The sequence below is a fragment of the Dipodomys ordii genome, unplaced genomic scaffold (assembly GCF_000151885.1).
Source record: "Dipodomys ordii isolate 6190 unplaced genomic scaffold, Dord_2.0 Scaffold1, whole genome shotgun sequence".
NCBI classification, from domain to species: Eukaryota; Metazoa; Chordata; class Mammalia; order Rodentia; family Heteromyidae; genus Dipodomys; species Dipodomys ordii.
Genome location: NW_012267217.1, coordinates 35,060,648 through 35,072,725, shown reverse-complemented (window position 1 = coordinate 35,072,725; position 12,078 = coordinate 35,060,648). Strand labels below are relative to the sequence as shown.

Below are 12,078 nucleotides of genomic sequence, written 5' to 3'. Positions count from 1 at the left end.
TAAACAGAAAATGCCAGAAGTGGCGCTGTAGCTCAAGTGGTAGAGCACTAGCTTTGAGCACAGAGAGACTCAGGACAGTGCCCAGATGAGTTCAAGCCCCAGGACTAGCAAAAAAACAAAACAAAACAAAACAAAAAAATGAATAAATAAGTGAGAAAAGTGAGGGAAGGTGGGATTGGGAGGGATGGGTGAGAATATTGAAAGGGGTGACATTGAGCAAGATGCGCTGTATTAAAAATGACTTTGGTGAATGGCAACTCCCCTTGTACAAATGCTTACAGATAATAAAAATATTCAAAAAGTAAGTTTGGGCTGGCGGGTACCAGTGGTTCATGTCTGTAATCCTAGTTATTCAGGAGGCTGGGATCTGAGGATTGCGATTCAAAGCCAGCCTGGGCAGGAAAGTCCATGAGACTCTTTTTTTTTTTTTAGAGGGGTGGGGGGTCCAGTCGTGGGGCCTGAACTCTGGGCCTGGGTGCTGTCCCTCAGCTCTTCAGCTCAAGGCTAGCATTCTACCACTTGAGCCACAGCGCCACTTCCAGCTTTTTTATTTTTGCTTATGTGGTGCTGAGGAATCGAACCCAGGGCCTCATGCATGCAAGGCAAGCACTCTACCACTAAGCCACTTTCCCAGCCCCCCATGAGACTCTTATCTCCAATAAACTACCAGAAAACCGAAATGGTGTGCTGTGGTTCTTGTGGTAGAGGGCTTGCCTTGAGCTGAAGAGCTGAGGGACAGCGCCCAGGCCCAGAGTTCAAGCCCCACAACCAACAATAAATAAATAAATAAATTAGGGAAGATGAGGTAAGGTGGCTGAGCTGGGCTTAAGTGTTGTTTTCCCATAATATGTCTATGCCACATGTGGTCCTTTTTGTCATAATTTTTTAACTAATAAATTTTCCTATCACCTTTACCAAAAAAAAAAAAAAAAAGTTACAAGTAGGAATGTAAGCCGGCACCGGTGGCTCACACCACAATGGGGCTTACATCTTAAGAGGCTCAGATCTGAGGATCACAATTCGAGGTCAATCTGGGAAGAAAAATACCTGTGAGATCGTACCTTTAATTAACCACTCAAAAACCAGAAATGGCATTGTGACTCAAGTGATAGAGCACTAACTCTGAGCACAAAGAGGGACAATGCCCAGACCCTGAGTTCAAGCCCCACACCCAACAACAAAAAAAGTACCCCAGTTTTGATAGCAAGAAAATAAAGCCTAAAGTTTTCACAGTATAGAATCCCAAAGTAAACAGGCAAATTGCAATTAACTACATAATTATTACAGTACATAGTTTCAAAACTCATACTCCCTCCTTGTAAGAAAGGATTTGGAATATATACAATTTTAAAGGTGATCAGATTTGATTCCATTGGTAACCTTGGTGTGACAGTAGATAAGAACACGTAAAGAATAAAACATATATTATAAGTAGAAAACCAGTTCTGGCTGGCATGCTTGAGAACACACTGAAAATTATCAATTCTCTGGGGCATTCTTCCCTAAATATGAGTGATGTCAAAATAATAATAATAAATACCACAAAGAAGAGGAAGAATTTGCTTTAAAATTGCATAATCTGCTAACAAAAAGTAAACTTAAAATAATTACATTGAAATTTATTTTGCCTTTGTTATGTTTTAATATTTAAAATACCATTGGAGCCAGGTACCAGTGGCTCACACCTGTAATCCTAGATATTCAAGAGGCTGAGATCTGAGGCTCACAGTTCAAAGCCAGCCTGGGCATGAAACTCCATGAGACTCTTATCTCCAATTAACCACCAGAATACTGGAAGTGGTGCAGTGGCTCAAGTGGTAGAGTGCTCACCTTGAGCTGAAGAGCTGAGGGACCCATGACCAACAAAAAAAAAAGAAAAGAAAAGAAAAAGAAGGAAATTTTGTAATTTAGAATGCTATCAGGAAAACTTGAATGTGACATTATATTTTATTTTTTTAAAAATCAAGGAAGGTTTGACATTGTCCAAAAAGAAATGTACTCTTTACCTGACTTATGTAACTGTAACCCCTCTGAACATCAACTTTATAATTCAATCATCTTTAAAGTCATGTTTAAATACCCATGCACATGTGAAAAAATGTTTCTATTGCAAAGTAGGAAACAAAAGAATTTCCATAGGATGGGTATTGTCAATTATGAATGAAAATATCAGAGAGGCCCTCCCTGAACATTTCCTTCCCAGCAGGAATTCTTTTGACAATGACTTCTGCTTAGGTCTTCCTGTCACTGTTTGTTTTGGTGGGCTTGGGTTTTTTCTGGGGGGAAGAGGAAGATTTTAATGTATTACTGAGGTAAAGAATTGTTCTGCTTATATTCTTTAAAGATCTTACCTTATATTCCTTTTAAACTCTAATTCCAAGGAAAAACTTCTTTTTAATCAGTCCTAGCACTCTACCACTTGAGCCACAGTGCCACTTCCAGCTTTTTCTGTATATATGGTACTGAGGAATCAAACCCAGGGCTTTATGAATACTAAGCAAGCACTCTACCACTAAGCTACATTCCCAGCCTAAAGATTAACATTTTTATGTTATTTCTTTTAATGGTATAATTAATGTGCACATAATCTACATATCCAAAATCAAAATGTGAATTCACCGTGAAGATCATTTCTGAATGATTTTTAAGGTTGATGTTTCCATTTGCTTCTCACTATATCTCATTGCTTCATCTTATTTCTGTTATTACAGTTTTCATGTATATATTTTGGTTTTAATTCAGTGAAATATAAAACTATCTTTACTTGGGTAAATAAAATAAAACAATAATTTTTGTTGTGTTATGATGCTGGGGCTTAAACCAAGGGCCTTCTGCATGCTCAGCCAGTGCTCTTCTACTGAATTACATTACAGTCCCTCAAGACAAATATTTTTAACTGATTTGTTTTTCTTTCAATATTCTATAAGGTTTTTTTTTTGAGGATTCAGATGATTTTTAGAAATGCTTAGTATTTACAACTTTTCTTAATTGTATCCTTTGCCCTATAGGGGACCATTTGCCTAAATCTTTGGAAGGATTTTTTATCTATGAAGAAGAAGGTTCTGGAGTTCCAGGTTCTAACAGGAAAGGAAACGATGCTATTGTCGTAGAACAATGGACCATCATTGAGGTGAGCTATAGTTACTTGTGTGCTTAGTTTTTCACATGAATCTTCATTGCCTGGCACATGCAGTGTCCTTAAGCATGGGTTTGTCCAGTCCCTGGAAGCTCATCACCAATGTGTGAGCAAACTTCTTTCCTGTACTTTATGCAGTGTTAAAGACAATATGCTTTGCCCAACATCAAGCTGTCTCACAGGATAGCAAAATACTTGTCTATACATAGATAACAATAAGTAACCCCCAAATTAGAATTCTAACCCTAAACAAAATCCTCTGGCACTGAGCCTCTCTCTACAAGATGCCATGAAAACTGGTTGAAAGAAAGAGAAAGAGCCGGGCGCTGGTGGCTCACGCCTGTAATCCTAGCTACTCAGGAGGCTGAGATCTGAGGATGACAGTTCAAAGCCAGCCCAAGCAGGAAAGTCCGTGAGACTCTTATCTCCAATAAACCACTAGAAAACCAGAAGTGGATCTGTAGCTCAAGTAGTAGAGGGTTCACCTTGAGCTGAAGAGCTGAGGGACAGTGCCCAGGCCCAGAGTTCAAGCCCCATGACCGACACAGAAAAAAACAAATGAAAAGAAAAAGAAAGAAAGGGAGAGAGAGATGGGGGAGGGAGGAAAGAAGGGGAGATGAAAGAAAGAGGGAGAGAAAAACAAACAAAGAAAAAGAGAAAGAGAAAGAAAGCAGGAGGAAGAAAGAAAGGAAGGAAGGAAGATGGAAGGAGAGAAAGGAGGGAGGGAGGGAGGGAGGGAGGAAGGAAGGAAGGAAGGAAGGAAGGAAGGAAGGAAGGAAGGAAGGAAGGAAGGAAAGAAGGAAAATTCAGTCATTCAAGTAGTGTTTTATGGTGCTGGGAGTGTGGCTTAGTGGTAGAAAGCTTGCCTAGCATGCATGAAGCCCTGGGTTCAATTCCTTAGTACCACATAAACAGACAAAGCCAGAAGTGGCTGCTGTGGCTCAAGCAGTAGAGTGCTAGTCTTGAGCAAAAAGACAGTGTGTGCCCAAGTCCTGAGTTCAAGCCCCCAGGACTGGACTTTCCTGCCTAGGCTTTGAATTACAATCCTCAGATCTCAGCCTCCTGAGTAGCTAGGATTACAGGCATTAGCCACCAGCTCCTGGCTAACATCCAGCTTTTTTTTGTCAAGTTGAGGGCTCACTAACTGGACTTGCTTAGAATTTAGGGTGTCCCAATCTCCACTTCCTGAATAGCTGGGATTACAGGTGTGAGCCATGTTGCCAAGCCTCATTCCCTACTCTTCACTTCCCAAACCCAAGACCAGTGTTTTCAAAGATTTGCTCTGTAGACTTCATTGAAATGCAGATTCTCAGCCCCCACAATTGACCATTTTAGAACGACTGCCCCAAACCAAAGAACACCCGGGATACTCTCCTCTACTCAGTGATCTGAACTTGGCTCAGTGGTTAGAAGGCAACAAAGGCAGCAAATGAAGCCCTAGGAAACTGCACTTGGTGAAGAGTGAACTCCTTTATCCTTAGTACTTGTGTCACTGCTTGTATTTGCCATCAGACTGTGACTGTGAGCTCTCATGCTTATTCCTGCAGGGCTGTGAGATCAAAACCGACTACGGCCCTCTCCTGCATACTCTGGCTGAATTTGGATGGCTTTTGACAAATGTGATGCCTACACCCATACTGAGACATGACAGGTAATTGTAAAACCTAAGTCCATTTCTGAGATAGTTCAATTAAGCCAATGAGGATTGAAAGTTTATACACACACACACACACACATTTTGTTTGATGTCACAGAATCTAGGAAGGACAGATGTTCAGAGAGATGTACAGTAGGTCTCTGCACCACATATGCAAATATACCTTCACCCCAGCACCCCAGGCTTAGAACAATCAGTAGGGCCGGGCGCTGGTGGCTCACGCCTGTAATTTTAGCTACTTAGGAGGCTGAGATCTGAGGATCACGGTTCAAAGCCAGCCAGGGCAGGAAAGTCCGTGAAACTCTTATCTCCAATAAACCACCAGAAAACCAGAAGTGGCACTGTAGCTCAAGGAGTAGAGCACTAGCCTTGAGCTGAAGAGCTGAGGGACTGTGCTCAGGCCCAGAGTTCAAGCCCCACAACCGACCAAAAAAAAAAAAAAAGGAAGGAAGGAAGAAAGAGAGAAAGAAAGAGAAAAAAAACAACCAGTAGGGCCTGAAGCAGCCAGAAGAAGCAAGTGTGCCTCTACCTCCCCTCCAGTGTGGCAGAGAATTTGAAGTATAGACTCCTTTGCTTTTTCCACTAAAATCTATGCCTTCATTAGAATGAAAATTCCAACTTGACTGCCAAAGCTGCCCCGCCTGGGCCAGCAAAGACCTGAACAGGACAGAGCAGCCTTGGCTTTTGGCAGTCACCGTGGTTCCACATTCCAATTGACTGTCCGTGACACTAGAAAGCAACTCCTTCCAGGTCTCTCCTGCCCTCTTCCCAGTAGCTCAGCGTCCCCACAGTCTATAAAAAGGCTTTCAAACAAAGATACCTCCATGGCAGGGAGAGAGCTCGTGGAGAATACTGAGTGAACACACTCAAGCTTCAAGAACCAAACCCAGCCAGTAATCTTAGCTACTCAGGAGGCTGAGGTCTGAAGATCATGGTTCAAATCTAGCCTGGGCAAGAAAATCTGTGAGACTCTCTTATCTCCAACTAAGCACCAAATAAGCTGGAAGTGGAGCTATGGCTCTCAAGTGTAGAATGCTAGCCTTGAGCAAAAATTTAAAAAAAAAGCTCAGGAATGTTGCCGAGGCCCTGAGTTCAAGCCCCAAGACTGGGGGAAAAAAAAGAAAAAGAAAAGGAACCAAAATGAAGTGGGACAAAGTAACCAAGGTGATTGATTAATCGGTCAATGCCCCTGCAGCATTCTTTCCCAACCTTTTCTATCTGTGGCAGACCTGTCAAAGTATGTCACAATCCAGAAGTCATTCTCAGCATTGGGTCTTCAGAGCAGGCAATGCACGTATCCTGGAGAGCCTGGAGAGGGGCTCCTGAGTCTGCATTTCCCCTACTCCTCAAATACACTGACACTGCAGAAGCTCTCTAATGAAAAAGAGCCCCTTAACCTTCCTACCTCTACCCAACCCCCAGCCATTGGTCTATCCCTCATCTCACCCTACTAAATGCTAGTGCATTTGCAGTCCTCATCTCTTTTGTATTTTGGATTGTCATTTGGTCCCAGACTGTTAGAATTACAGACTTCCCCACAATGTATGAATTCTGAGCCTTCCTATTCCATTTTCCCCAAGAATTGTATATATTATTCTCTCCCGCTCACTCCAGGCTTCTGCCCTAGGGGGTTCAAGTATTTCCCATGGTGCTCTGATTATTAGACTCTGGGCTCCACAGCAAGCCCAGTAGACACTGGACCACACTGGGTGAGGGAAGAGGACTGGTTTAGGAAGGAGGACAGGGATAAGCTTGAGGCTGGGACTAAAGAGGCCCCGTGTACACTGTGAAGGGACAAGGTGGAGTGGCATGGACTTGTGCTCGGCTTCCTCATCCAACCAGCAAAGGGTCACAGGCTGCACCTAGTGCCTGGGACACTAGCATGAGCAGCGCTGAGCACTGCATCTGGAGCAGAGGCTCCAGAGGGGCACTGGGATCTCACCACCATTCAGACTTTTCTGCAACCCAGATCCTCCAGGCATGGTGAATTGCAGAAGTAGAGCTTTTTGTGCCTACCAGTGAAGGTTTATGTTTATGTGTGCGTGTGTGTGTGTGCTGGTACTGAGTCTTAAACTCAGGGACTTGTGTTCTCACTTGGCTTTTTCATTCATTCTGGCACTCTACCACTTGAGCCATATCTTCACATCCAGACTTTTGCTTTTTGGTTGCAGATAAAGAGTCTTACAACCTTTCCTCCCCAGGCTGGCTTCAAACTACAATCCTCAGATCTCAGCCTCTTAAGTAGCTAGGATTACAGGTGTGAGCCACCAGCTCCTGGTCTTTCATATGTAGTTTGATGGGAAAGGAGCAGTTGCTCATTAAATATTGTTGTAGCAGCGAGAATAAGAGCACTCTGAACATCTATCATTATGAAACTGGATAAGGTTATGTACAGTCCACATTATAGAAGATAATGAAAGTGAGTTTGTTTTTTTTTTGTTTATTGCTTTTTTTTTTTTTTTTCTGATCCTGGGGCTTGAATTCAGGGCCTGGGTGTTATCCCTGAGCTTCTTCGGCTCAAGGCTAGTGCTCTACCATTTGAGCCACAAAGCCACTTCTGGCTTTCTCTGAGTTTACTGGCAATAAGAGTCTCATGGAAAAAAAAAAAAAGAGTCTGGAGTTTCCTGCCCAGACTGGCTTCCAACGGCAATCCTCCAATCTCAGCCTCCTGAGTAGCTGGGATGACAGATGTGAACCACTGGTTCCCAGCTTGAAAGTGATTTTTCAAAAAAGAACTGGGCCTGTATTACGTATTCTCATTCTTTGTGTGATAATTGCTGAGGGCTTTTTCCCATATAATTCTAATATATATAATATTTTAAATATATAATAATTTTTAAATATATAATATCTTAGGGAAATAATATATGCTGTTTAGTGTATATATACTAAAGCTGTATACATATACTAGATAGATATACTAAAAAACAATATATACTCTTTAGTATACTAAACAGATGCCTTTGTTTAAACAGATACAGTTGAGGCCAGACAGCAGAATTCCTTGAGACTCTTACCTTGCATTTTGTTGAGGAGAGTCAGGTTTATGTATTGTGTAACATAATATGTTATAGTGTTAAGGACTATTTGGGTAACTTAAGAAGAAGAGGGATTTTAGATGTCAAAGAAGCAGCATCTTCTGATCCTAAGATTTGAGAAAGCACTACTATTCAACAGATCCTTGTTTGAGATTCCTGTTCCTGACCCTGGCTAGACTAGAGTAGAACATGCATTTGAATGGCAGTTGTTCTTATGCGACAAATCACACCATAATCCACAGCTTCTACCCTACTTTCGTGAACCAGGGGTTGCAAAATATTGCTGTTTTCGTTTCTTCACACTTTGTGACTTGGATCCTTCTAAGTTTTTGCAACACAGGTGATATTTGTTAGTCATCTCTCATCACTATGACAATGTACCTAGGGAAACAACTTATGTGAAGAAAGATTTCTTTGGGGCCACAATTCCAGAAGTTTCAGTCCATGGTGGCTTGGCCCGCTTGCTGTGGGCTGGTGTTGAGGCAGAGTATCACGGCGGGGCGTCTGTGGTGAAGCAAAGCTGCTCCCTGCCTCACTTCTGTGGAGGGAGCATGCAGTGAGTGAGAGAGGAGGGGTCCAGAGGCAAGAGATGCCCTTCAGAGCCCTGCCCCAGGACCAACTCCCTCCGCCTTCCTAACAACCTGTTCACCTGTGAACGTACCAATATGTTAACACATTAACGAAGCTGGCACTTTCCTGATCTAATCACCTCATGATAGCACTTCCAGCTGAGTAATAATAGATGTTCAGAGTGTTCTTATTCTCGCTGCTACAACAATATTTAATGAGCAACTGCCCCTTTCCCATCAAATACATATGAAAGACCAGGAGCTGGTGGCTTACACCTGTAATCCTAGCTACTTAAGAGGCTGAGATCTGAGGATTGTAGTTTGAAGCCAGCCTGGGGAGGAAAGGTTATAAGACTCTTTATCTGCAATCAAAAAGCAAAAATCTGGATATGAAGATATGGCTCAAGTGGCAGAGTGCCAGAATGAATGAAAAAGCCAAGTGAGAACACAAGTCCCTGAGTTTAAGACTCAGTACCAACACACACACACACACACACACACACACACACACACACACACACGGGCCTTGTGAGGGGACACTTCACATTTAAGCCACCACAAATGAAAAGTGAAAATAGAGTTTTCTTGTTCTTATCTCCTAATGAGGATTGTTGGTTGAAAACAAAACAAAACCTATTTTATCTTCTGCTTTTTTCATTCTTCTTGAAATATGCTGTTCATGTAACAACCACATGCTAGACTTCATTGCTTCCAGGATATGCACAAGGAGAGTAACCTGTCAGCCACACCACCTTTAATTATGAAGGAAAATTATGTATGATTGATCTTGGTCAAAGTAGAGGATAGAAAGTAGAGCTTCTTAGCTCTAAAACTAGAATAGGCAGTGGGACTTCAGGCAGGTCACTATATCTCTTAAAAACAGTTTTCTTGGGTCAGGTGCTGGTGGCTTCATGTCTGTAATCCCAACTACTCAGGAGGTTGAAATCTGAGAATCATGGTTTAAAACTGTTCTGGACAGGGAGGTCTGTGATTAACCACCAGAAAACCAGAGGTGACACAGTGGCTCCAAGTGGTAGAGCACTAACCTTGAGCAAAATAAGTCAGGGACATTGCCCAGGCCCCGAGTTCAAGCCCAATGACAGGAAGTGGCACTGTGGCTCAAGCAGTAGAGCGCTCTTCATGAGCTGAAGAGCACAGGGACAGCGCCCAGGCCCAGAGTTCAAGCCCCACGACCAAAAAAAAATCCCAAAACAACAACAACAAAAGTTTTCTTACATGGAAAATGGTATGATAGCATCAACTTTAATAGGCTTATTTTGAATAAACAATAGTATTATGCAAAGTATGTACACAGAGATTGAGTTCATTCAGCTAATAAAGCTTATTATTAAAGAAGCTTATACTTCGCTTATTTTATTAAATTAAAATGATTTGAGGAGTCCTGATTCTTTAGAAGAACCCAAATTCCTAGTAAGCTGAAATCAATTATCCAAACACGAGAACTTGGCCTGTCCTAAGTCAGGATGTTTCAGAAAATACAAATTACCATAGCTTAGTATATCCAAAATCAGCACTGCATCACAAGATAGTAAGAGCAACAGAAATAGTATATTATAAAGATGTATGCTTATACTTAGAAAATCATCTTGATCTTTCTTGGGGTCCAAATGTTTGAAACAGCAAATGGTGCTGTGGCTCAAAGTGGTAGAGCACTAGCCTTTAGAAAAAGAACTCAGGGAAAGTGACCCGGCCCACAACCGACAAAAAAAAAAAAAGTTTTAACTAATAAGGTGAGCCAGGATGTAGCTCAGTGTCAAAGCACTTGCCTAACAAGTGTAACATCCTGGGTTTGATCCCCAATATCAAAAAAAAGAAAGACAAAAAAAATGTTTGAAAAGATAAATTAGAACCATTGCCAAGGAAAACTTCCTTCCACTGAGGGAAGAGAGACAACGGTGTCTTAGCTATTAGAACATTCATAATTCTTTTATGCCATACTTGAATAATCTACGCACAAGGTGTTTCATTTCACTTTCTTCATTATTCAAACGAATCCTGGTATCACTTTACATAAACATTATGCCATTAGGTTAAAGCTGTAGCTTTCTATTCCTAGGCAGTGTCATATCACCAAGGTTTAGAGCTCTTACCATGGATACCTGATGATGTTGTAATGTGTTCTCTCTATTTTATTTCAGAGTTAGTGCTGTCAGTCTGTAAATGTGCCACAACCCCTTCTTAATCGCTCAGACTATGTGATTATTCAAATAAGCCCAATCCTTTTTTCATGAAAGAAATCCAGATGAAAACTGACATTAAATTCGTCAGTTGCAAGTTCAGTAAAGAAGCAGATTAGCTGAGCTTGTAGGCAGTATTACTGACTTAAAAAAAAAAAGCATGAATTAAAATGGAGCCAAAGTTCCCCCATTTTTTGCTGTGCCAGACCCTCTTCCCAATTCTGATTATATCATGAGGTGGGGGCAAGCATGTCGGGAATACACATTGTAACAAGAATCCACAGGGAGCCAGGCACCGGTGGCTCACGCCTGTAATCCTAACTACTCAGGAGGCTGAGATCTGAGGATCTCAGTTCAAAGCCAGACCAGGCAGGAAAGTCCAAGAAACTCTTATCTCCAATAAACCACCAGAAAACCGGAAGTGGTGCTGTAGCTCAAGGGATATAGCACTAGCCTTGAGCTGAAGAGCTGAGGGACAGCGCTCAGGCCCAGAGTTTAAGCCCCACAACCGATTAAAAAAAAAAAAAAGAATTCACAGGGGATTCTGATGCATTTTCAGAGACACTGAGTTATCACCCTGCAGTAAGAGAAAGAAAAAGAACGTTAGAACACAGAATAGAAAGAAAGCAAGGTGTGCATTCTCATTTATATTTCAGAAGACAGAAGCTGAAGGCAGGAGCTTTTGAGTAATACTATAACAAGAACTTTTTAAAGTCTAGACCCTAAGGACTAGATGGAAATAGCATCACACACAGAGACAGACAGACAGAATTGTCTTGTCCCTCTGCATTGAGTGCCTTGCTCTGCACCTTTTCCTTGGCCGCTGAAAGAAAGCCTCACAGCCCTTGCAGCAGCACAGCTCAGAAGACCCAGAAGTTTTCAGAGTTGAATTGCTTAAGTGTCTCAATAATGTCCTCAAAATGCCAGGGCAGGGAAGCAGCCAAAACACCCATTTTAGAGGATCAGCTTAAGAAACAAGTGCACTAATGTGCAGCATAGGACAGTGAGACATTCCCACACAGGTCAAAGTCATCTTTATTCACTCAGCCCATGAGAGCAACTTCCAAAAAACCACCCCTCTCCCCACCTTTTTCTTTTTTTTTCTTGTAAAAATACTGTACAGAGAGGTTACAACTACATGGGCAAGATAATGAGTACATTTCTTATCAAGCATTGTAGCCTCCTCCTTTGTTTCCCCTTCCCATCCCATCCTCCTCCTGCCCCCCCATCCAACCCTCCTCCCCCGCCCTCACCAAAGTTGTAAAGTTCGTTTTCAACAGAATAACCACTTGTACTTCTCATTGTTGCAATGGGTCCACCTGTATCCCTATTTAAATAATTTGTTTTTTCCCTTCCCCTCCACAAATTATAACAACATCAAATACAGTGAAAGCAAGGGTTATACTGTGGGGGACGGACATACAAAGCAACAAAGAAATAAACTTATAAATGTGTTAGAAACAATCGCATGAAAGAAAAA

General features: G+C 41.9%; 1 protein-coding gene across 2 annotated transcripts in view; it reads left to right on the top strand.

Annotated features, from left to right (window-relative positions):
• The window catches only part of Rftn2 (raftlin family member 2), a 60,624-nt gene that overhangs the window by 30,368 nt on the left and 18,178 nt on the right, over window positions 1–12,078 (top strand). For both annotated transcript variants that reach the window (XM_013031996.1, XM_013031921.1), the window contains 2 exons: window positions 3,009–3,130; window positions 4,684–4,787. In XM_013031996.1, the coding sequence (XP_012887450.1) occupies window positions 3,009–3,130; window positions 4,684–4,787 (226 nt within the window). The remainder of the gene's footprint in view (window positions 1–3,008; window positions 3,131–4,683; window positions 4,788–12,078) is intronic.